Below are 23956 nucleotides of genomic sequence, written 5' to 3'. Positions count from 1 at the left end.
TTCTCTACGTGCAGCTCATGCAGAGGCTGGTGGTGCCCTAAGAGCAGAGGATGAGCCCTGAACTGCTCCCTAGCACTGCCCCTTGGGAGAAGGAAATTGCTATTTGCAAAGCACGAGGCAATCTCTTCCTGGAGCCCACTCTGGACACGCTGCCAACCGCAGCAAGAACGTGTGGGCAGTAAACATCAGGATGCCATTAGTCTTACCTTATTCCCCTCATTTTCACCCCTGAGATTCACAGTTTCCCTGCTAACTTTTCAGAACGAAACTGCAGTTTCTTGAGAGACTTAGCCTTTTATCTCCAGGTTTCTGATTTAAGCCTAGCAGAGGACATAGTACCTCAAAGCTATACTTATCTGAGGGGGCTTAGTGGCATGCATCCGCCAAACACAGATGGCAGACCTGAAGGGCAGATCTGGCCGCCTTTCCTACATTTGAAAAAACAGTAGAGACTGAACCTGCTTCTGCCTCACACCAGGTCCAGGCCACTTGGTGGAGCTGCAAAACGCCTGGTCGACAGAGAGCAGATCAGGCATGTGTGTGGTGGAGCCTTTCCCTCTGCCCTGCGGTCTCCCTCCTCAAGCCCTTCCAGCTCTTATCCATAGGACAGCCTGTCCCTCCGGTAGCGGCGGGGGCTCTCAGCCCAGCCAGCACTCCCAGGAGCTGCGGCGCGGGGCAGCCACGCAGCCGCGGTGGGGCAAACACAACCCTTCAGCCGCTCTCTAGGCACTCGATGCTTTTCCTCGCCAAACTCCTCGAATCTTCTCTTCCGAAAACCTGCCACTGTGCTTCTGACCGGAATGAGATCAGCTGTCTATACTTACCACCAACGCTGTAACTAATTAATGTTGCGGTGTCCTAAGTTGCATTCCTTGCATCTGCTTAGGAGACAGGTAACCGCAGCCGACACACTCAATGCATTTAGTTAAAGGAATCTTTAAAATGAATTCTTGCTTAAAACTGGCAAAAGGGTTTTCACTAGCTGGGGGCTTTATTTATTTATTTATTGGAAAGGTAAAAGATGCCGAGGCGTGTGTGTCTGTGGCTATGTTAATGCTGGGCTGGGCTCCCAGCCAACGCATTAAGTGAAATCGAATTCCTGAAACCAGCTTTAATCAGCAGATTTTTAAGGCTAGAATTACTCTCTCCTCTAGAAGGCTTGCCAAGGTTAATTCTGTCCTGAGCATGCAGAATTAATGGGCTGGACAGAGAGGAGCATTTTTTTCGTGATATTCTTTCAAGTTTACAAAAATTTCTAGGAGGAAAGAAATAGCATTTCTGAGCCATCTGAAGAGAAAAGCACTTCAGTAGCTTACTGATTTCTGCTTTGAAAGCAGGTACAGATATGAAAACGCCAGCTCTGTCACCTCCCAGCCAAGGCTCCAGCGTGGCAGCAGGAACAATTTGCCTCGAAAGGGAAGCGCGCAGCAGCCCCGGTCTTTCCCACGGCGGGCTCGCTCTGCGGCCGCAGGAAGCGGGAACGACGCCTACGGCAGCAGCGGCACCGCAGCCACGGCTCCTGCCCGAGCACGCTGCGGTCACCTTCCAGGCAGGGATGGGCTTTCCATCTTCGCGAGTTACGTGAGCTTCAGAGGTTTAAATATCAATAATTTCATACACAGAAAAACCATTGCCCCCCTCCATATACACGTCCAGCTGGCAGAAAAGCAAGGAAGAAGGAGGTCTCTGTCAAAGAGCACCATAAAGATGTTTCCCGAGAGGCAGCAGTCAGGTCAGAAGCCTACAGAGCAGGAAAGAAATACAAAAGATGCAATTGGAATAAGCCACCGGATGTCTGCAAAGGTGAGCAGCCTGCCCCTTTGGCCGTTAGTTTACGCCTCTCAGGAAGACACCAGCGGTAACTTTTTTTTCCCCACAGAGAGGTGTGAATGTCAGCACAAAGCAATCTTAGTAATCTCGCCCAATTTGTATGAGCCTAAATAGGAAGCTTCAATGTGGAAAGAATACAGACCTTGTTCTGAAATACCCTTGCAAGGATCCCTTCATCCTCTCCTAAAGTAATTTGAGGTATCTGAGGGCTGTCCAGAGCCAGTGCCCACTGCCCAGGCGACTGCAGCCACGTTAAAGCACACCGAGCCAGTCACCATCTGCAGAGCAAAGCCACCATCTCCACTGCAGCCCCCTGACAACACGGAGGGGGCAATTCCCACGCAGTACGAAATCCATACGCAGCTCTGGGAGTGCCCAGTCATAAGCAACTTTCTTGCAGTCCCTGTGCTGCTCCCAAGGGCAGGCCCTGCCAGCTCTGCTTCACCTCACACCTTTTCAAAATCCACTGGTAATTAAAGAAAAAGGGGCTTTCTATGCCAGACAGACAGTCCTACAATTAGAATTGCCCATCCTTCCATTTACATGCAGTTCACATCTCGATTATCAAACTGTTGAAAACTAGTAGAAAAAAAATCAAAGCACTAGCCATTTTTTTTTTATCCTGAGATCCTTAAAATGATTGTGGCTTATTTAAAAATAATGCAATAATGCTGAGGTGTTCTTCCTTACCAGGAATACCTTGGGAACGAAAATGAAAAAGCAGGAGAATCAAAAATTCAAGCTAGGGCTGGACAGGCTTTGAAATTCTTCTCCCCACTGAGATACACTGGTAGATACTTAAAAAAATAAAAACTATCTAGGTTTTGTTCAGATTTCCACACTGAATTCCCAATTCCCTTAATAAGAAGTTAAATCAATCTTTAGAGAACAAACCACGTAAGACCTGTGGCTCTAAAATATTAAAATATACTTGAGTCATTTTTATGCTATAAGGCTCCAATTTATAAATATCCCAGCGGCTTGCACACGTCAGAAACATATTGGGGGCAGGTTCCAGGGGAAAAAACACGTCCTTTGCCTCCTTGTTGTGGCGCTGGGCACCAGAAATCTCCCCTCACTCCCGACAGACATCTGGCTCTGACATCCCTTTCTCCCTACGCCCAGCAGCCTGTTTCTCAGGTCTTCCCAGTTTCTTTGGGATAGGGCTGAAGAGCCAGAGGAATTTACCCGACAGGGAAGGGGCATGCTTTCCCTACGCCAGCACCCAACAATGCAAGATTGACAGTGACGTCCCTAAGCAAACAGTCTATTAAAATAAACATACTCATGGCAACGGCAACAAAAAACGCTCCGAATAATAGAAACTATCAGACGAGTAAAAGCCACAGAAAAGGACAGAACAAAAAAATCTACTTTGCACAAAACCACCAAACCCTACCAAAAAGGTAGGGACAGGGAACAGGGAGAGAGCAGGATAACAACTGTTTTAACAGCTTATGGCATTGACTGCCTCACTGGATGAAAAGCCACCGTGGCTGTTCTTAGGTCTCGTATTGTTAAGCAACATGTACTTAAGTCTAGTAATTAATCATACCTCTGTTAAACCACTGAACTGCACTGTGTCTCATCCTGTAAATCCACGTACATTTTCAGAGCTTCTCTACCTATTTTCATCATGGAGTAACATTGCTTCTAGCAGCAGCAACTGCTACCACAGATCAAACCTCCAACTGTAAAGCCAGCTGAGGCTTTAACTTTACTCTAAATGATAAGACACAGGTCTCTTAAATTAACAACTGCACCTGCACCCAGTCAAGTTGTGCTCTTAACCTTGGCCTGCATGTTACCTGCTTGGCCACGCTACATGCCACCCCAGGAAAAGACACACTGCAGAATTTAAGCTACGTAATAACACGCAGACTACGTGTGGTACAAGTTTCTTAGATATCTAAAATGGGAAACCAACAGCTTTTCTGCTGCCTGGGACTATTCTACTAGTTTAAAACATGAGCAGCCAGGCTTCAGTATAGCACTAACCAGCACAACTGTAATACTGAATCTCGCCGGCGTAACGGAAAGGTTGTGCGGCTTGGAGCCTCCACGCGTTTGAGGGTAGCGCAACCCACCCTCGTTTTGTGGGGTGTGAAAGGACACCCCCAGTGCTTTTCCTTTGGATGGGAATATGGAAAAGAAGCACACAAGTTTTGACATTGTCAAAAACTTTCAGTGCAATAACCTGTGCTTTAGAGAAAGTAGTCAAAGTGCAAAAGCAATTCTCTCATCTCTACTGTAGATATTCCCATTATCTAGTCATACAGATGCCACACTTATTCTTTTCACTGAATTCTTCATATTTTACTATTTAAAAAGAGAGTGTAATCTGCTCTTATTCCAGCAGATGTACTATACAATTTTCCTGAAAATGACTTATCTGAATTTCATACAAATCTATCAATATTCACAGAAGTTTGTTAGCTGTTTGTAGTCACCTATTTACTTTGTATGTAGGAGCAGTTTTCCATCTGCACCTGTAAACAGAACCCACAAAACGCTTTGCTACTTTTCTCTGAAAGGGCAGAGCACGGTTAGAAAAGGGGGACAGCTTCAAACCTCGAGTTTCTAGCATGAGCTGCCATTTGCCACCAAATTAGTAAGCATCAGGGAATACCCTCAAACTTTTTGTGTGTCATCTCTCTTTCAAACCGATCTGAAATAAGTGCCCTCCGAGATCAGGTTATCTTGCAGCAGATGGTCTTTCCTTCAGGACACGGATGCTAAAACCACAGACACGTTCCAAATCCATTTAAACATCAGATTATGCTCGTTGCTGTCAGCTGAAGGAGCTGGGAGACAGCGGCAGTTCCAGCCTGCTCCATTAATCAAAATTCAGCGAGAAAAGGCAACGTGCTGCTGTAAAATCCCCTGACTCGATGCCAACACCGCGCACAGGGAACCTAACGCCATCAATCTTACTTTTGCTCCCCCAACGCTAAGATGCAGCTGGGGAGGGGGAGAGCAGTGACGGGGGCTCAGCCGAGCGAGCAAAGCCAGGAGAAGCAATTTTTTTTTGACATCTCTCCTACGGCAAAAGGACGGGGAGACGACAGGAAACCAACCTAAACAGTCCTTTACGCAGATCAGTCCCAGTTTCGCTTTTTCAAATTCTGAGGTGTAACAGTGGCTGTTACAGCACCGAGAAAGCGTGCAGAGGGAAGACAGACTACGCTTGAAAGTTTTATTTTGATCTCTAAAGGGAAAAAATGTCATAACATAGGGAAGCATCCAAAATTTCCTGCTATAGTATCTCCACTGCAGCAAGTCTTCAACCAAAACACTGCTAAACACGTTTTCTCACTACTGATCTTAGTAAAACAGAGACGTTAGGTTTAGATTTTTCCTCTGACATTTATACATAGGACCTTTGATTCAGCAAAGCACAAGTGATGTGCTCAGGTCTGAGCACAGGGGTAACCTCCTACCCTGTCAGCGAGGCTTGTATTTTCCTGATGTTGACAGAACTTAAACAACAGCTGATAGTTTGCCAATTTGGACAACCGGTCCTCGTGTACTGAAAGCAGATCCCAAAAAGCACATTAAAATTTCTACACAGCTGAAAGATCCTGGAGAACCTGGCCTTTAATTTTTAGGCAACAAACTGGCATGCAAAAACATAAAACAATTTCTCTTCTGAAAAACATAAAAGGCCTCATAAGCCAAGTTAACCGGACAGTCTGAGAGAAATGTAACACTGGTCCGGTTCTACACTGGTTGCTTTGCGTTTATCGTTGAATCATTAGTTTATTGTGATTTTTACCTTTTCTCTTAAGTCACCAAGGAAACACTGCTGTGCAGGGTATTTCTTTCTTGGGAAACTCGCCAGACTTACAGTGGCTTCCCTGCAGAACACACTGCATTTATTGCAGAAGGAAGTACAGGCTGAGGTGGTGCACGTACGCTGATATTTTGACGTCCCAGCCCGCAGTGCTCAGTACCCCAGGCAGCTCACAGGGCAGCTGTCTCACATCAGAGCACGGGCAGGTGTTCGGGCACTCAGCTTGGTTCGGCAATTGACAGTGTTGGCTTTATCCACCCTTCTGGTTCTTTTTCCAGCACGGTTCAAGCCCGCCCGATGGCCTTGATGTCACCAGCAGTTTTACCTAGGTAATGATTTCCGGATTGAACCCACAGATCTTGTTTTATGGCTCATCAAAGGAGAGGTTAACTGTAAGCTCAAATTCTAGAGCTAAGCTTTGCCCGTCACAAGACCTTGTCAGTATGGGTAGCTTTTGTTATCAAATATTTTTCTATTTACCTCAGGACTTGTTAGAAAGCAATTTTTGAAATGCTTAATATTTAATGAAATATTTAATGTTTAATAGGTTGTTTTTCAAGCCTGTTTTCGCTCCGCAGAATTCCAAAATCTTGGCTGTTCACAGACCACAGGTCTTACCTTTCTTCTTATTATAAATTACTCTTCTGATGACATTAGCTAATTGGCAGAAGTCTACAAATATGAGTACTGATTTCTGGTGCCTGAAATTCTAAAATTTAGCAATAGCGTTCATTCCAAGACCTAACCAAGAAAGACTCGGCTATTCAAATGACGTCGGCTCTGTGTTCTGCATCTCTCTGAATCATGTACTGTTTTCTATATTGTACTTCAAAACCCCAAAATCCTGCTTTACTGTTCCCGCAGTCTTATATCGTATGGGTGATACAAGTCCCTCCATGTTCCTAAACTGTTCTTCAGATCTTGCTTCACAACAGTCCCTGTGCACAGACTGTGACTCTTCAGGTTTCTCCTCCAGATCTCTGCAAACAGCTCCTTTCTTCAGCAAACTTTGCTTATCTTCCTCATGTGCAGGAAGAAGAGCAATCTCTAAAAGTGACATATGTTAGCATCTTCTCTTGATTTTTTTTTCCAGTGAATGCTATTTCCTTTAGGTCTAGTCTTTAGATAGAGTTCCTCTCTTTCTGTATCATGTTGACACAGGAAAGGAATAAGATACACTAAACTACGTTACCTGTTTAATGCTCATCAGAGGGATGGCGACACTTCCCCTTCTAACACATATATGGTTTTTTTTTTTCTTAGTCCAGATACTAGCTCTATCTATTTCTTGCTCCCAGCTTCTGCAATGTTCAAAGCAAGCGGCTCAGTCCCAGAAGCCTTCCCAAGATGCAGAGATGCAGAACACAGGGCACCAGGGGGATAATGTGCCGCTCTCAGTCTCCTCCATCCACCGAGATGAGCGAGACACAACGAAAAGGAGCCTGAATGGCTCACTGCTGGCAACAGTCCCTACCAGACTTTATACTTTTAATATACCTGTCTTCCTGGAAAATGATTGTCCTTCCTGAAAGATTTCTCTCTTGCCAGGGCCATACGCCTACTAAACAGCCTCCTGAAGAGCTTTCCCAGCTGCCAGCTGAAGCTGGTATCTTCATGCAAGATGGATATTGCTGATTTACTGTGTGAGCAAACCCAATGGCTGCCTTGCAGCGGGTTACCATTTCCACATCTTACCCTTTGCACAGTTCATCGCATTAAATAATGCTTCCAATAATTGTGAGTGCTGCCACATTGCAAGCTTTAAAATCACATCCAGATGTGCGTGGGAAATCTCCCTCTACAGCCTGTGCTTTGGATGGAGGGAAGGGAAAGGATAGTAATGAGTACTCCAGTACGCCCTAGTCTCTCTTTTTTGTAGATTTTCCTTATGCTGGTAGTGCCTGTGTGTTTTTAGTAAGAGCATTTACTGGTACTGTCCACTCCCAGCTGAATCCTCCAGCACTCACCCACTGATCTCTTACCTGCAGCTCAGTAACAAATTAAAGTCCAAGGTCAAGCCTTTCAGAGCAGGCTGTTCACATTCAATATAAGCTCCCGCCTTTCTCCTCCTGAGGTGGCCTCGATGTGGACCTTAGCTGCTGATCCATTCACCATCACTGCTTCTCATTATATCAGCCAGAGCAAAAGGTTTTGATCCACAGAAATAGAAAGCCCAACAAACACATTTCTTCCTGTGCTGCCAGAAGAATGACAAGCAGCGAGGGGGCCCCCGGCCTTCTGCATCGAAAGGCAGAAGTTGCTGCCTGCCAGGCGAAGGTGAGGACGAGGATGAGCAATCAGTGTGGCGGTGGGACGGCACCACGAAGCCGTGCTCCACCCAATGGAGAAACAGGAGCTGAAAGTGCAGCATGCAGCACGAAGAAAGCTGCAGAGCTCCTCCAGGTACTTATCAGAGGAGGACAGGTAACTCAAGGGCCAGCGTGAAAGTGGACAAAAGCAAAACGCTACAATCCGCAGGGGCGAACACCAGCCCTGCCTGCAGGCAACGGCCCCTTCTGCCCTGCTCGCCAGGAGCCACCGGGTGAATGCAGAAGAGCGTGAACGTGGCTACATATCACTAACACCTTTCCATGACTGCAGGACAACATAGCAGCATTCTAGACACCAGCCACCGAACTCTTAGGTTTTTTTTTATACTGGTAATTCATTTAATAAGAGTGCTTTAAATATTTACGAACAAAACCATAGGAGGCCAGTTCAACATGAAACAGCAGCTTTAATCTCAGCGTGCTCTGCAGCACCCTGACTGCTTGCGCTGCATTCACCCTAGAAACAACAGAAACGACTTGCAGAGTCACCTAATTCCCTGAAGATGAAACTCCAGCCCTGCAGCAGCAGATGGGAATTTTGCCATTCGCTGCAATGTGGTCAGGGTTTCAACTCTGCTCTTTACAAATTGCCTAAACAATGTCCTGCACTGAGGCAAAACAGTAAAAGCACATATCGCTCTTTCTCCAGAAAGTGAACATTCGACTTAGCATTTCTACAAGTGCTTTTGAATTCAATACAAATTTTCCTTGATTTGCAATGCTTTCAATTCCAAGACGATTCCACAGGAGCTGCCCATTTCAGCCTACTACCTAATTCGTATCAGCTCAAATTCGTATTAGCTACATATTTGCAGTGAGGATATCCTCAAATTTTGAGTCAAACTAACCCCACAAAATCTTTCATGAATTGCACAGGAAGCAGTAGCCTCGCCCTGCTGCAGAACCTGCACTGAGCACCGAGAGTCGGTACGCGACCCTGCAGACTCGCGCGCAGGAGCTGGCTCTCCACGGACGCGTATTCCTTTGTCAATACGGGGACGCTCCAGTACCAGTCTAATTTTATCTTTAGGGAAGCTCTAACCGGAGGCTGCCTAGAGCTAAAGCCTTCCAGATGCAATAGTGCAATTTGCATTCAAACCGGCAGGGCTATCTGTCAAAATGTTTGCCTCCCCTATCTGCCAACTCTTATTTATAATCCTGTTCAGATTAATGAATGACAGTAGTTTTCCTCACAGGAAATTTGATTAATGAATTTAAGTACTTAATCACCGTGGCCTTGGTGAGAGCCCTACAGAAGGGACCTTGCCTTGATGTGGTCAAAGTTGAAAGAAGTGAAAGAGGAACGTTGCTGCTTTCCCCCAGAAACGACCTGGATGGAGAGCACGCTTGGGGTTCTCGACGGGATGACAAGGTTTCCAGGAGATTAAAGTCTCCTTAGGGCTAATGGTCACAGTCAGTTAGTCGCAAAACGTCCTTTTCAAGCCACATCCTAATCCGACACAAAAGGCCATGCTGCGGCCTGATTTCCCGCTGCCCCCGTCGTCGTTGTCGTTCGTAGAAGCAACGGGGAAAAGAGCGGACATCCCAGCGATAACACAGAGCTGCGCTTCAGAGCAACCCCCACCCCGGCCACCACGGACCCCACGCTCAGCCAGGGCTCCTGCTTGAAAAATTAAGGAGAGGTAAGAGACACCCTCATAATCCTGAGGTCTGTTGCTGGTGCACACATAAATAATTAAAAAAGAATAACCATTAAAGGATGTATCCACTCTGAACAGTGTCATTAATTTTCATGCCTTGCATTCCCACACTATTTTCCAACACAAAACAGAACACAGGGAAAGTAGCCTGAAAACTGAGCATGCTTCCCATCCAGACCATGCTGTTACGACATTATACACGTGGGCAATAGCGCTTTGGTCCTAAGAACTCGCAGAGCATTTCCCCACACAAAGTAGGAAACGTATTTTTAGAAAGATGTTAAATATCAAAATACTGAAACACAAACTCCATCATAGTAGCAAAAAACAGCACAGATAAACGCAACAGTAAACGTGCATGGGATACCCGCAGCTAGGGCCAAATCCCATAGGATAACACTCCACTTTTCCCTGCGCATGAGGGTAGGGAGCAGAGAGGTTGAAAAATACTTGAAAATTATGTTTATAAAAAGCTGGGATATGCCAGTGGTGAGAATTAAAAATAAACTACTTAGAAACAATTCCATCTTCAGACCAAGGAGTGAATAACATGCAGGAAAGAAACCACATCACTACACAGCTAAATACCCGATTTCTGCCTTCTGCTCCCAAGCAGGGCCACGCTGAAATGCTCAACAGCAGAAATTCCGACTCGCTAAAGCACGCCAAAGCTGGAAACGACCGCAAGAGAAGTTACATCGAAGTACAAGGCTTGGTAAGTGCCTTGCAACAAGTAGGACTTCTCCCACACCGCGTCACGCAGAGGGACACTGCAACCAGGTACATGTCCACGCTTTAGGCAGGTTCAGAAGAGAGGTGCGCGCTCAAAGCAGGTTCCTCCGTGGGCCTAACACCTCAATCTGCGTGTGCACAGAAAGTCTCTGCAGTCTGTAGGGAGCAAGATAAACAGACCACCGAAAAGAACTAGAAATGCTGTTCCGAAAAAGGAGAAAAGCAAGGAGTGACAGTAAGACTGAAGGAAGCGCAATATGGGGTCTCTTTGCAGTTTTGCCCGTAATCAATTTGTGACTTTGAATAACAAGGGCGGGGGCACACCTTGCTGCCGTTTTCCTGTTTGTCACATGGACTTAAAACTGACCAAACATTAATAAAACATATCTACTGGCAAAGCCGGAAATAGCTTTAACCTTGTACCATTACCAGGGCGATCATTAAATAACTAAGATGCATAAGCATATACGTTGGCCTCATGTTCCAGCAATTAGGAGTGCTAAACTTAGAAAGCAAGTCGTAATGAAATCAGGGAAGAGACTTTGAACAGGCAGCTTCTCCAGGCAGCTAGATACCAACTCATCCCAGAGAGACTGCTGACAACCCACCGCGCGTGGGTGATGCGAGTGGCAGCCCCCAACACGCTCGCACAACGCTGGATGGTCTCAAAGGTAATAAATTGGCTGTGTTTGCTCTTTAAAGCGCCAGGCCGCTGTCTTCTGCACATGGAGGGTGGGTGTCTGTGCCTGTATGCGTCCAGGGAAAACAGAGCCCATCTGCTGAAGACAATATTCATCCCCCAAAACATCAGTCCTGGGGAGGTGCAGAGGCTGCATTTGTGCCTTTGCAGCATGGAGTAAATGCTGGGAGGCTCGGGTACGACATAACCTCCAGGCAGCTCCAAGACACGTTCCCTGGGATGTCCTGGCAAAGCCGGCAGTGCTCGGCAAGCTTGAGGTCTGTCACCTGTGAAAGTGGCAGCTAGGACTGCTCACGTTCTGCATGATGGTACAGATTACATTAGCCAGCAAGAGAGGAAGTATTTAATTTTGCATTTTTCTCCCCTAGGACACGCTTGAGGAAAAGGCTATCATAATCTCCAGGGTTTATCCAGTGCGCAAAAACTGTACAACAAAGCAACTAGCACAAGGTCTTTTCTTAACCAGCCTGACAGTCTCTAGTGTATTTGCTCAGGCATTTTCTGCTGGGAAGATAATAAACAATGCAATAAACACTTCGCCTCTGGCATGCTGGAAAGCTGAAGGGCCCCTGGATAGAGATAACAAGGGATGCAAAGCTACACGGAAGACAGCGTATTTTGGTTGCACTGACTGGATGTGGGAAATGAAGTCTCTGCTTTGCAGCATCTCTGCAGGTAGTTCAAATCTAGGATACAAGTCTGAACATTTCTTCATATTGTGCATTAGCATGCATTTTTGCTACAAGAAAAAGCCAAAGGAAGTAAACCTAAAAGCACCGTGCAATTTGTGTGTGTGCACTACCATGTGGAAATAGAGACACAACATCTGGAAACCTACGCGTCTTCAGGATACACAATATTGTGGACACTTTGGAAACTTGATTTCAAGGGAATATCTGTTAATTCAACTGATCTTGGTTACACAAACACAAAACTGCCCAAATGACACAAAGGTCTTCTACAGACCAAGCAGGGCAAAGAGCTCCAAAACCCGCTCTGTAAGTACGAGCACATGGCCCATTACCAAGGCGAAGATATATGGTGGCCACCTGGACACTACCTGCCACCTCCCAAAGTCCTGGTGCTCATTGGCGACACATGCAGCAGAGGCAGCACCTAGGAGCAGACAGGGAAATCGCAGTCAGCTGAAGAAGCAGACCTGGGAGACGCTTCAGACAATGGAGAAAAGCTAGGACGAATATGAATCATTAATTTCTAAGAGGAAGATCTAGGCAAGTGCACCCAAAGGAGAGAGGCCATGCGGCGTAAACACCGCTCTGCAGCTATTCTTACACTTGTGAGCGACATAAAACCAGAAAAGTTCGTATAAACTAAGAATGCCAATAGTAATGTTATCCTCTCTTGCATGACAGCTAGGGTTTACTGGGAAGAACCACTCTCAGCTGGCAGAGAAGATGTACCTGATCTTTATGAAAAAGAAGCAAGCGCTCTTCATAAACTGGCCCTGGATATTAAGATAATAGGTGTCTTCCAAAAACATCAGCTCATATCGCTTCCAAATAAGCAACAGCTGTCCCACTGCCAAGTCTCATCATGTGGCCACTCACTGGAAATTAACATCAAACTTCTAATCACGTTCTTCAGGAATCGAAGCCCAGCACTGCTAAATCTTTGCATCAGTGATCTGACGACAAATAGGATATTGCTGCAAATAAAACTAACAAGTGACAGAAAGAAGACGGAAGATCAGACAAGGTGGTTATGTAGAGTTACCTGGATATTTCCATAAGGCAAACTCCCTTCAAAGATGTGCTTCTGCACAACCAAATGCAAAGTAACATATCTACAAAATGGGGGAATGTTTCTTGGAAAGCAATGAAGGCTCTGAAAAGGATTACACAGTCACAGCTGGCAAGCAGCTTCATGACCACGCGTCACCAGGGTGCAGAGGTTCAACGAGATTCTTGGACGTATACTCAAGGAGATGCTGAATGGATGAAAGAAATCAGAAACAAACAGATTTGGTGTCCACAGTTTAAAAACAATGCTGAAAAGATGGAGATGGCAAAAAGAAAGAACTGGAGAAAACATATTGCAGTGGGTGAGTTGGAGCACAAGCTGTTTTATTAAAAAGGCAAAGCATACACGTTAACCAAATGTACTCATGGAGAGAAAAGCATTAGCTATTCCGTGACTGTAGTCTAGTAGAGAAAGACAAATAAATGAATGTATAGAAAACAATACCAAACAAATAATTGAGACTAAATGCCAACCTGAAATAGTGAGGATTCCTTGCTAGTAGAATAAGTTCTCAGAGGAAATGTTGATCTCCATCTCCTGTTGCCTTCTGTGCCCAACTAGCTGCCTTTCTTGGAAGTGCCTTAGACTCAAGCTCACTGAGGTTTGGACACAGGTACCAAATTAAGCTTGAATCCATCCTGCAAAGTTATACAGGCTAGGGGAATATGCAAGACTGGAGGAAGCTGGTAATTGGAAGGCAGTAAGAAAACTCACTGATGGTTCCAACTACACATGCAGCATGCTCCAAGTAATTGCTATGCAACCAAGGACACAAGTTATTTGGATTCTTATTTGGCAAGATTTTCAACATTTACCTCTACCATCTACCTAAGAAAAAGTGTTTAGGAGACAGATGCCCCATTTGGACTTGCATACCAACTGGGTGGCACAAGCTTTACAGATGGATGGCCTAACAATATCCTGTTAAACATGAAACAATCCATGTTTGCAAGCCATCAGTAAGAACAGATCTCAAGCTTAATCTGCAACTGAGATTCATAGATTCTCAGGTAAGAGAAAAGCAGTCCAATGACCCTGACATCAGCGAGGGGCTCATAAAAGGAAAAGCGATACGAAAAGCTTCTTTGTCTCCGTGAGACAGTTTTTGAACTAAACACCATCTTGGCAGTTATTCAAGAAGGATACATAAAACCTGCAAGTTAGAGCTTTGCAGCATAGACAAATTATCTGGCTCCCCACACATCGTATAGACTCCAGTAGCTTGTGCAATCGCACGTTTTTAACAGGTATGAGGATTTCTTGACTGTCACCACAAGGTTAGAAGAATTGTGAGCTGGAAAATCACAGAGCACATTAAAGTCAGACTGAAATATGACTACAATACACAGAAATATTTCATGTTTATTCTCTTTTAGAAATGTTATAAAAAGAATATAATGAGAATGTTGCAAACAAGTCAAGCGTTTTTTTCCTAATCTGGCAATAAAAATATGTCAAAGAAATGCCTAAAATCCTAATAGGAGAAAAAATAATGGGCTAGGCTGCGACAGGATTTAACTTGATTTTACTTGAAGGCTTTAATCATGTCTACTACAGCATAAATGGGAAATCAGATACAGACCTGAACTAACTATTAATGTCTATGTTGGCTGCCTCAGCTGTTAGAGAGGGCTGAGACTGAACAGATTTAGTGGAGGTTAATGAAGATAGGTGGAGGTCTAAATACATTTATATCTGAGGAAACAATGTACCAAAAAAAAGGATTATTTAGCTGAGCTTAGTGGAGACTTGACTGAGGTAGAGTATAGACTATTATAAAGAGTATTTAGAAAGCGATTAGTCATTCCATTTTAACATCTGCTGTAATAAAAGAACAAAGGATTTCTTGATTAAATTAATGACTGATAAATTTAGAATGAATAAAAAGGAAATACTCTCTCAGTGGGCAGTCAGGCTTTGGAAGTCAGTGCCATGGAAAACGGGGGAGTTGGATATTAGAGACAGATTTTAAAGGGCTGAATAATTTAATGACCCAGAACATAGTAGAGTTATGATGAAAGCCTAGATAAGAATAGTCGACAGGGATGGAATCAATACTTTTGTCTGAGCTCAAACCCTCTCAAAACACATGGAGTTTTATCCTGCCCTCCCCTCCAGATGCTCTCACATGTCCTGCTCAAGAGGAATGGCAAAAGAGAGCAGTGGTGAGCAGACCCAGCGCGAGATGGAGTCAGGGAAGGTGGAAAACTAGCACCAGGTCTGTGGGAAAGAGCAAATAAATGTACCTTATTTTACCATATAGATTTCTTTTTAATGCCACTCATTTTTCTATTGCTATCTTGTCCTATAGATTTGCATACACATGACGGAAAAAAAGCAGCCCCAGTTGCAGGCAGAGGGCACAGGATACGACTGCATGAAGGACACAGGACCTCAGCCTGCAGGATCGAGTGCGCCCTTTGTCTTTCAGATTCGGTAAATAAAGGCAGATTTAACAAATGCAGCTCATAATAAGTACATAAAAATCTAAAAGAACTTTGGGGAGATGTTAATTACACACACAGCTTTATCTTGGATTAATTTTGTGCTGGAATGGTCCAGAAGTCTTGGATAAAATTTTTTTTTGGCAGCCTCTCCTATGCAAAATTAGCCTTGGAGTTATCCATAGACATACTATATACTGAGCCTACCAATAACCAATTCAACTTAATTACGAGACACCTAATTCATTGGTGCAGTTTTCTTTATACCTCTTAACCTTTCAGATAAGCAGCCACTGAACTCCAGGATTCAATAATCAATATGCAAAGTCTCCCCTATGTGACCAGCTTCAGTTCTGTGCAAAGATGGCATCATTCCCATCATAACATCAAAAGTATTTGGTGGAAAAACAACACAGTTGTGGAAAGGCTATCTGCATTCCACTTAGGGAACTGCAAAACTTCGCATTCTCTTCCCCATCACTGAAAATATTATTTATGCCAAGTCACTTAGGGTATTCAGCAGCTCTTGAATTCTGAAAATTGTACCTAAGTGCACTTGCAACTTGAAAGGATGTGACCTTCAAACCTCCTTGCAATGCATCCCTTAATTAAAAAGCATTTATACAGCCTAAAACAAATTATTGTGTATGCCAACACTAAATCTTCCCGTTGCAATTTAAAATCCTCAGACCTTTGCTATCACTCACGAGCAATGGCAGGATCTACAGTAACTAAGAATTTAAGAATGTCTTTCTGGACAAGCTGCTGTAGAAATACCAAGTTTATAGTGCTTGCAGTCAACTTATAAATATTTCATTCCATCTGAAAAATCCAAACAGCAAAGTATTAATTTCTTAAGATTAGTGTGCCTAAATTTACTAAAGTTCACAATGAACAAATAGAACTGAGTGTTTTTGACATTCAATAAGCAGCAAAAAGGTCAACGTTTTACTTGTATTAATTTTTTATTAAAGACTGAAAAGCTCATTTTCCTGACAGATAATAAATGTTGGAAGAGATCTGCTATCACAAGATGTACAAGACTGGTCTGTCCTGCTGTATGAGTAACTGCAGAATTTCCTTCCAGGCCTTTCTCTCATCTTCCTGAAATGGTGTTATCACTCAGATTCTCTATGTTATTGCTCTGCCTTTTGAAGAGTTGTTTAGGGTGATTTAATAGTTACAACACTTAGACTGTTGACTAAAGAAAATAATACAACTCTAAACACACGAGCAAATATCTTACATATGTCCCAAGACAGCATGAAAAACAGCAAAAATCGCAAGTTAAGAGCACTTTTTTCCTCATTTATAAAATAATAGTATTTTTAAAAAATCATTAGCATTAAATGCACAGGTGTCTAGAAAGTATTTACCTATATGTTACCAATTAGATTTTTCAAAATTCTTTCAGGTGGACTAGGATTTCAATATACAGGATCTTAGACCTTAGACCTTGATGGCTCCTTTTCGCCTACCCTTTGGTGCAAGCTGACCAAGCAATGGACTGTTCAAGCAGGAGACAAGAGAAGGAATGGTGCCTGAGCTGGGAACTGTGCCTGTTTTCCTCTGCACAGAGGGTCACAGAATCACAGAACAGTTGAGGCTGGAAAGGACGTCTGGAGATCATCTAATCCAACCTTCCTGCTCAAGCAGGGTCACCTAGAGCATGTTAGATAGGATTGCATTCAGGCAGGTTTTGAATATCTCCAGAGAAGGAGACTCCACAACCTCTCTGGGCAACCTGTTCCAGTGCTCTGTCACTTTCATAGTAAGTTTTTCTCCATATTCAGGTGGACAACCTGTCGACCTATCAGCAGACAACATCCACTGCTCTCTCCTCATCTATTCAGCAAGAAGGCTATCAGATTGCTTAAGCAGGATTTCTCCTTGGTGAATCCATGATGGCTACTCCTGATCACCTTCTTTTCCTCCATATGCTTGGAGATGACATCCAGAATGAGCTGTTCCATCACCTTTCCAGGGATGGAGGTGAGGCTGACTGGCCTGTAGTTATCTGGGTCCTCCTTCTTGCCCTTCTTGAACATTGGAGTGACATTGGCTTTCTTCTAGTCCCCAGACACCTCTCCAGTTCTCCAGGACCTTTTAAAGATGATGGAGAGCGGCCTGGCAACGACATCTGCCAGCTCCCTCAGTACTCACGGGTGCATCCCATCAGGACCCATGGATTCGTGGATGTCAAGCTTGCCCAAAAGATCTCTGATTTGATCTTCCTTGACCAAAGGAGAGTCTTCCTTTCTCCAGCTTTCCTCTCTTGTCTCCGGGCTCTGGGATTCCTGAGGGCCGGTCTTAGAAGTAAACACTGAAGCAAAGCAGGCATTCAGTAACTCTCCCTTCTCTGTAACCATCACCAGGGCCCCACCTCACTCAGCAGTGGGCCCACATTTTCCCTAGTCTCCATTTTGCTACTGATATATTTGGAGAAGCCCTCCTTCTTGTCCTTGATATCCCTTACCAAATTTAATTCCAAAAGGGCCTTAGCCTTCCTTGCCACGTCCCTACATGCTCTGACAACGTTCTTATAATCCTTCCAAGTGGTCCCTCTTCGGGGCAGACTCCTGCCCCGTGTTCTTGTGTGGCACCTTGATTACACCCCCGATGCAGGAACCCCTGTCTTCCACTTTTGTAGCTCCTGATGCAAAGGGACCTACACTCACAGTGACAAGACAACCCAAAGCAAAAAGCACATCGATTAAGTACATAATCTGAAACGTCTCCCATATACAAATGGGTGACATGAAGGGATTTAATTTTACTTTAAATAACTTGTCACTAACATCCAATTATAGAACCTGTGGGCTCTACTGATTAATTACGGATTAACTAAATGCAAGCCTTCACACAAATTAATTTTATAAATGCTTCTCATGCAGATAGGATCTTACATCGCTCCTCGACGTTTCATACTTTTTAGCTACGAAGCAGAAAACGCTAACAAATCGCGGGTACCAATTGAATCAATGGGGTTATTTGGCAGATAATAGCGTTGCAGTCACAACGCCTCACGCCTGCGCTTTCCGCATGAAACCGCAGGTAACGCAGACCTCCCTGTGCAGAGGGTCGTTGCTACAGCAAAGACCTGCCCAACGCGAGATGAAACGCCCCCGCGCCCCAAGCACCTTCCGGGAATGCAAACTGGTTACTACGCATATAGGAGGTGATTCAGGCAATAGCAGAGCATTTTTTGACTAAAGAAGTCCACTCATTAGCTGGCATTTTAAACAGTTTTGCCTCTAAAGTATTTTCTGCATGTTTCCCTAAGAAAAACAAGACGGCTTGGCTGAGGTACTTGATAAAACAGAATGCTGAATCATTTTCAGTAAACCACCTCTTCTCACACAGGAGGAATCTTCTGCAGACTGATGCCTATCTGGCCAATTAAAGCATGCACGACATTACTTTTTAAGGTGATAGCAATTGAAAAAGTCTATGTGAATTTATAAAATAAACTCTGAAGCTTTATGCCGTTAGGCCTATTCTTTTCATTCCCCTGGGTTGCAGAGTTTTGCACCGGGTATGTCAGATCACTACCCTGCAGCCCAAACAAATTATTTGTTTTCCAAAGCTCTTGAATGCGAGTACAAAGCACAGCTTCACTAACATAAATAGAAAGGACAGAGTTTTCATTTACACCAGTAGAGAGACAGCTGTGCTAAATTGCTTCTTTAGGATCCTTCTCTCTTGCTTCTGGAGCAGGCAAGAAACAAAACTGCCTGGAGAACTGGGTTTCGCGTTACTCTTGTTCTTTCCAGCTCCAACGGCGGACACGGCTCAGCGTTCACAGGAGTCACTGGCAGGTCCTCGCTTTCCCATTGCCTGTCGCGCAGCAGAAGGCGCTCCGTGAAGGTGAGGTGCACCACCCGCACGCAGGATCTGAGCACGGCTGAAACGTCACTTAAACATGAACAGCTCCTTTCTCCGGATCGAACTGGTGACATCCCATGTGAGCAGCGCTCTTACAAAACCAGCGTCTGTGCAGAAAAACTTCAAGCTCCTCCTAGGATTTTAATAGCTAAATATAGCTGTAAAACCTCAGCAGGACTTCTGCATGTAATCCACATCATCCAGACCCTAACAGCGACCAACATATCAGAGAAAGGTTCATGATGGTATTTGCAAATTTAAGGAGTGTTTCATTTCTGTGAGGAAAGGTTTCTCAGTATCCGGGACACAATGCAAAAATATACATTCAAATATTTATTTACTGCAAGACAAAACACCTCATTGAGGCTGACCACATGCCAAGTCTTATGTAAGCTATGTCCAAAAGCAAAACACAGTATTTTCTCAGTCACTGAAACCAATTCATATTTGTTTAAGATTCAGGAAAAGGCAGAATAAGAAACTAAAGAAAATTCTGGGTTGCTAGCTTCCCCACGCCACAAAAAGTGTCATTAAAAATTAGTCTCATGAGTAGGCAGAAATCTGTTCCCTCAGCCTTCCAATTCATCATTTTTATCCAATATGTTGCCTGCAGGTTTACAAATCACGAGGAATTTACCAAGTGTGCTTTCATAAGTAAAAGTGGACAATAAATCATCATCATCCCAAAGCCACTCAAATAACACACACAGTTCCACTTTCACGCCAAATTTCATTATTGCTAACTGTAATAAAAAAAGGGAAGGAAGAAAAAAAGAACGAAAGAAAAGAAACCTTGGAGGATTACCCAGAGCTGCACAAATATTCCCACGGGATACACAGATTTCAGGCGCCCACAAAGGAAGCCTGCGTCCGGCTCCCATGCAGGAGGAGGAGATGAAGCGAGCAAAAGGAAATTTCCTCCTCCGTAATCATTCCCCACCAATGCGTAACGGCTACCCAAAGCTTTTAAGTAACATTAGAATGGATAGAAATTGTCATTGGTTTTTCACTCCCACCCATGTGTTTTTATCACAGTAGCTTAGCTTAATGACCTCTTCCTCAAGAAAAATAAAGCATAAGTCTCCCAGATTGGCTATAACAGGGAATAATAGCTTGTTTTTCACTGTAGCAGCACAGAGCGTGGCATGGCGACCCACATCACCTGCAATCCTGCCGCAAAGCCCAGGAAGGCTTTCCCCAAAGCGCCGGGCAGGGAACACACGACCGGGGGACCAGAGCGTGGAAATAGCCTCCTCCGCCCCAGCTGAACCGGAGAACGTGTCCTGGAGCACCTTCAGTGCTGCGGGCACAGCAGTACTCCATACAAACGCTGCGGTAGAATATGCAAACAGCCTCTTAGTCCAAATGTTGACATTTCCTTCTGCCTGCATTTAGCAAACATATGAATCCAAGCAGGACACGAGGCTGCCAGAATCACAAAATACAAATCAATTCTACAACGAATTCTCTGAGAGCCAGAAGTGCAGACAGCTTGTGGTGTTGGCCATCTATTCCACCCACACGCAAAGCAAACATGGCCATAATCTGATAAAGAACCATACAGTTCTTTAAATCTGGAGTATAGGGACTTAACCTGAATATAAGTGTGCACAAAAAGGAGCTCTGAGCTGCAGAAGTAGTTGTGACTCTCTCTAACTTCTGCCCAACTTTACAGCTCTTTCTTTATTCCAGGCCAGAGGTGTCCAGCTTCACTAGGCACTGACCGTCTCTGCACTCCTCAGGAACAACAGCCCAACACTGGAGATGGATATAAACAGGCTTCATTTACTATTTCTTCTCTAATCCCACATTGAGCCTGAGGAGGAAGACCATGGCCTGCACAGAGCCAAGACTGCACTGTGCTTCAAAGAGCTTTTGAAAAGAAACGTTTTTATTTCCACCATGCGTAAAGGTCTGCAAGATACGGACGTCCCCTTTGAAACTCCTGCTACTGCCGCGCAGTTGTTAGTGCACCTCTTCAAACTTTTGATAAATTCTTGTCTGAAACTGCAATTAACACCTTTTGCAGGTCGCCCCACAGGATTAATTTTCTGAACATAGATTAATGAAAACGCATACTGAAGTGTTTAGAAAATATTTTCTCTATTAATCTCCATCAGAAGCAGATTACCAGTAGGGCAGCTAACGAAGACGTCGTATTACTAGGGTGAAAGCAGCCCGAAAGAGCCACACCAATGCTTTCCTAGGCTGCTCGGGAGGGCAGCTCTGACGGGGAAACTTTGGTGTGTCATTTATAAGGAAACGTGAAACACTAGAGCGCAGGAGCGCGCCTGGCCAACTCAGCCAGTCAGCTGCTGTCTACAGCCCTTTACAAAGTACTCCACCAAAGCAAAGTTTCCAACATTTCCAAATTCCTTTAAAATTATGATGAGGACCTATCCTATAGAAACAAGCCACTGAGCAAGGCAGGTTAGTGCTCCAGCACCAAGAGCAACCAAAATCACCAGGCTGCAGGCAATGAGAGGTGACCCTGAAACATCAGTAAGGCTCATCTTCAAACCTCTACTTATTTAGTATATGCTCTAAGTAGGCATTACCTCGTTGTACCTTATAATTAAGGATGCTACCTACTTATGATAGCATTTGTTTCCTAAAGCGTGAGCATCCTCGCTTTATCTCAAGGTTCACTTGCAAGTTCAAGCCTGGAATAAAACGTTGCTACTTTAACGACACCAAGGAGAAGGCAGGGTCTGACTTGTGCTGCGGCCGAGTCTGACTGCGATCGGCATCCCCTGGCAGGGAGGGAAGGTTAATTCAGCAACCTCGGCAAAGCATGCATTAAATAGATGTGCCACATTTTATTACTGTTACTGCTCACTTTTAGGCATTTTCAGCTATTTGACAAAATCATTAAAAGGCGACAGAAGGGAGCAGCCTGCTACGTTGAGGAAAAGAGCCTTCTCGCCTAGCCACCTTGCAGCAGCTCAGATTTGCTTTCTAAAAACTCCAGATGCAATTCAAGCGCTGTCTTCCCTTGACGGGATGCACTGCGTTGTCAGAGAGGCAACAGGGAGAAGAGCCAGCGAAGCGGTGGCGTGGGGCAGAGGCCGGCCCTCCGAGGGCGTTTCCAGGCACGTCCAACTGCATCGCGAGCGTGCAAGCGCTCGTGTTGACGACCTCCGCTGCGCTGCGGCTGCTCTTTTCAGCTTTGGCATTAGCGACCACTCGTGCGTTCCCGCTTCAGGGCTGCTGCTGGGAACGCAGAGGCAGCCTGCTCGAGCTTCCCTCGCAGAGCCCACGCAGCCCGCACGCTCGGCAGCACCGCGACGGACGCTTCCCTCGGCCCCGGCCCCCTCCGCGCGCGCTGAAACTAGAGCTGCTACCTGGCAGGAGGCCGGCAAGAGCCACCTCCAGGTGGGAAAATCTGTCATACGCCACTCGCATCCGCATCTGCTGGCAAAAACAAGCGGAAACCACACCTCTCTGCGAATTGGGCAGATGCACCTCTCGGGGCCCGGACCACGCCGCAGCGTTTGTCCGCCCCTCTGCTTTGCCTTGCAGACTCGCGATGATAACAGAGTCAGATGTGCGCACAGAATGAGGATCGCGGGATGATTAATTCACGATGGTAACTGCAAAACCCAGTTATCTTGCTCACACAGAGCAGGGAAGGTAGAGTATAAAGTTTAATGCTACCCCGTTTAATGATATTTTCACTTCAACTGAACTGTAAAATTAACTGAGAACTTATACTAAAAAAAGACTTTTATTTTATGCTGATCATTAACTAAGGAGGTTTCACACTTGAGATTTGTTATATTAAAGGGAACTGAAATTGCTTATATCAATTACCTTACTCTATGAGGACAGAGTTCTCATAAAATATTGAAATTGTTTTGCAACTGCAGAGAACTGGAGAATCACAGGAGCATTTGGAGGAAGGGATCTCTGGCCCATGGCTGCTGCCCTTGCTATGTGGCTCGCCAGCCCTGAGATGACCACCAGCAGAGGCGACTAAACGAGGTTTGCTTGCTGCCTTTTTAAGGGCCCATGAGCAAACAGTGCTGCTCGACAACCAAGCCTAGGAGCTAACAAAGCAGCTAGTTTGTAGAATTAAGAATTGTATTTATCGAGCCAAAATGTTTTTGAAAAGCTGCCAGGAGAATCCCCGAGGTTGGGCAGGAGCAGTATTGACCCTGGTGCCTCTTGTGCCAGCGCGGCAGGGAAAACGACCCCAGAGCCAGGCCGTCAGGACAGTGATCCACATTTACGGCATGTGCATGCAGAACATGCTTGCAAAATAAATGCATCTCTTCAAATCAGCAATTCCTCAAGATGCTGTGGCTCAGCCTGCCAGTGCCTGGGATGCTGAAGAGCCCAGGAACGAGCCCAGACCCGCTCTGACCCGTGCAGGGAGCGAGCCCAAACGCTTTCACGTGGCACCAGACTCCGAGCTGTGGCACTGAGAACAAAGAGCTAGACGAGAGCCCTGGTGACACTCATTAAATCAGTGCCGGGAACAACGCAATGGGTACGTCTATAAAAGTTATTATGTACATAATAAAACAGTAGATACTAACATATATCACATTATATATAAATTAATGCACACTACTTTAAAAAGAAACCTTGCAAGTATTGCTTTAAATCTCTCCTGCCGTTTTAATTGTTGTTTCCCCCAAGGCTTGCCCTGCTCCAGCCGCTCGGTGTGGCCTCGTCCTCCGGCTCCGCAGTCCCTGATTTTCCCTCCCTGCGATTTTGGAAGTGAGAGAGGCATCAATGACCTCCTGCAATTGGTAACATCAAGGAAACTTTTTCTCTTTTTAACCCACAAAAGCCTCCTCCACTTCCCAGTTTGC

At 44.9% G+C, this 23956-nt stretch overlaps 2 protein-coding genes across 3 annotated transcripts in view; one reads left to right on the top strand and one right to left on the bottom strand.

Moving 5' to 3' along the window:
- The window catches only part of CAMTA1 (calmodulin binding transcription activator 1), a 422644-nt gene that overhangs the window by 191842 nt on the left and 206846 nt on the right, over window positions 1-23956 (bottom strand). The window lies entirely within an intron of this gene.
- LOC134150112 (uncharacterized) lies at window positions 1422-17128 on the top strand. Its single transcript, XM_062593703.1, has 4 exons — window positions 1422-1803; window positions 10231-10329; window positions 11415-11807; window positions 17045-17128. The coding sequence occupies exons 1-4, from the start codon at window positions 1708-1710 to the stop codon at window positions 17126-17128; spliced, it is 672 nt and encodes a 223-aa protein (XP_062449687.1). The 5' UTR covers window positions 1422-1707.

The sequence above is a fragment of the Rhea pennata genome, chromosome 22 (assembly GCF_028389875.1).
Source record: "Rhea pennata isolate bPtePen1 chromosome 22, bPtePen1.pri, whole genome shotgun sequence".
Taxonomy (NCBI): Eukaryota; Metazoa; Chordata; class Aves; order Rheiformes; family Rheidae; genus Rhea; species Rhea pennata.
The sequence above is the reverse complement of the archived record's forward strand: the minus strand, read 5'-3'. Positions and strand labels throughout refer to the sequence as shown.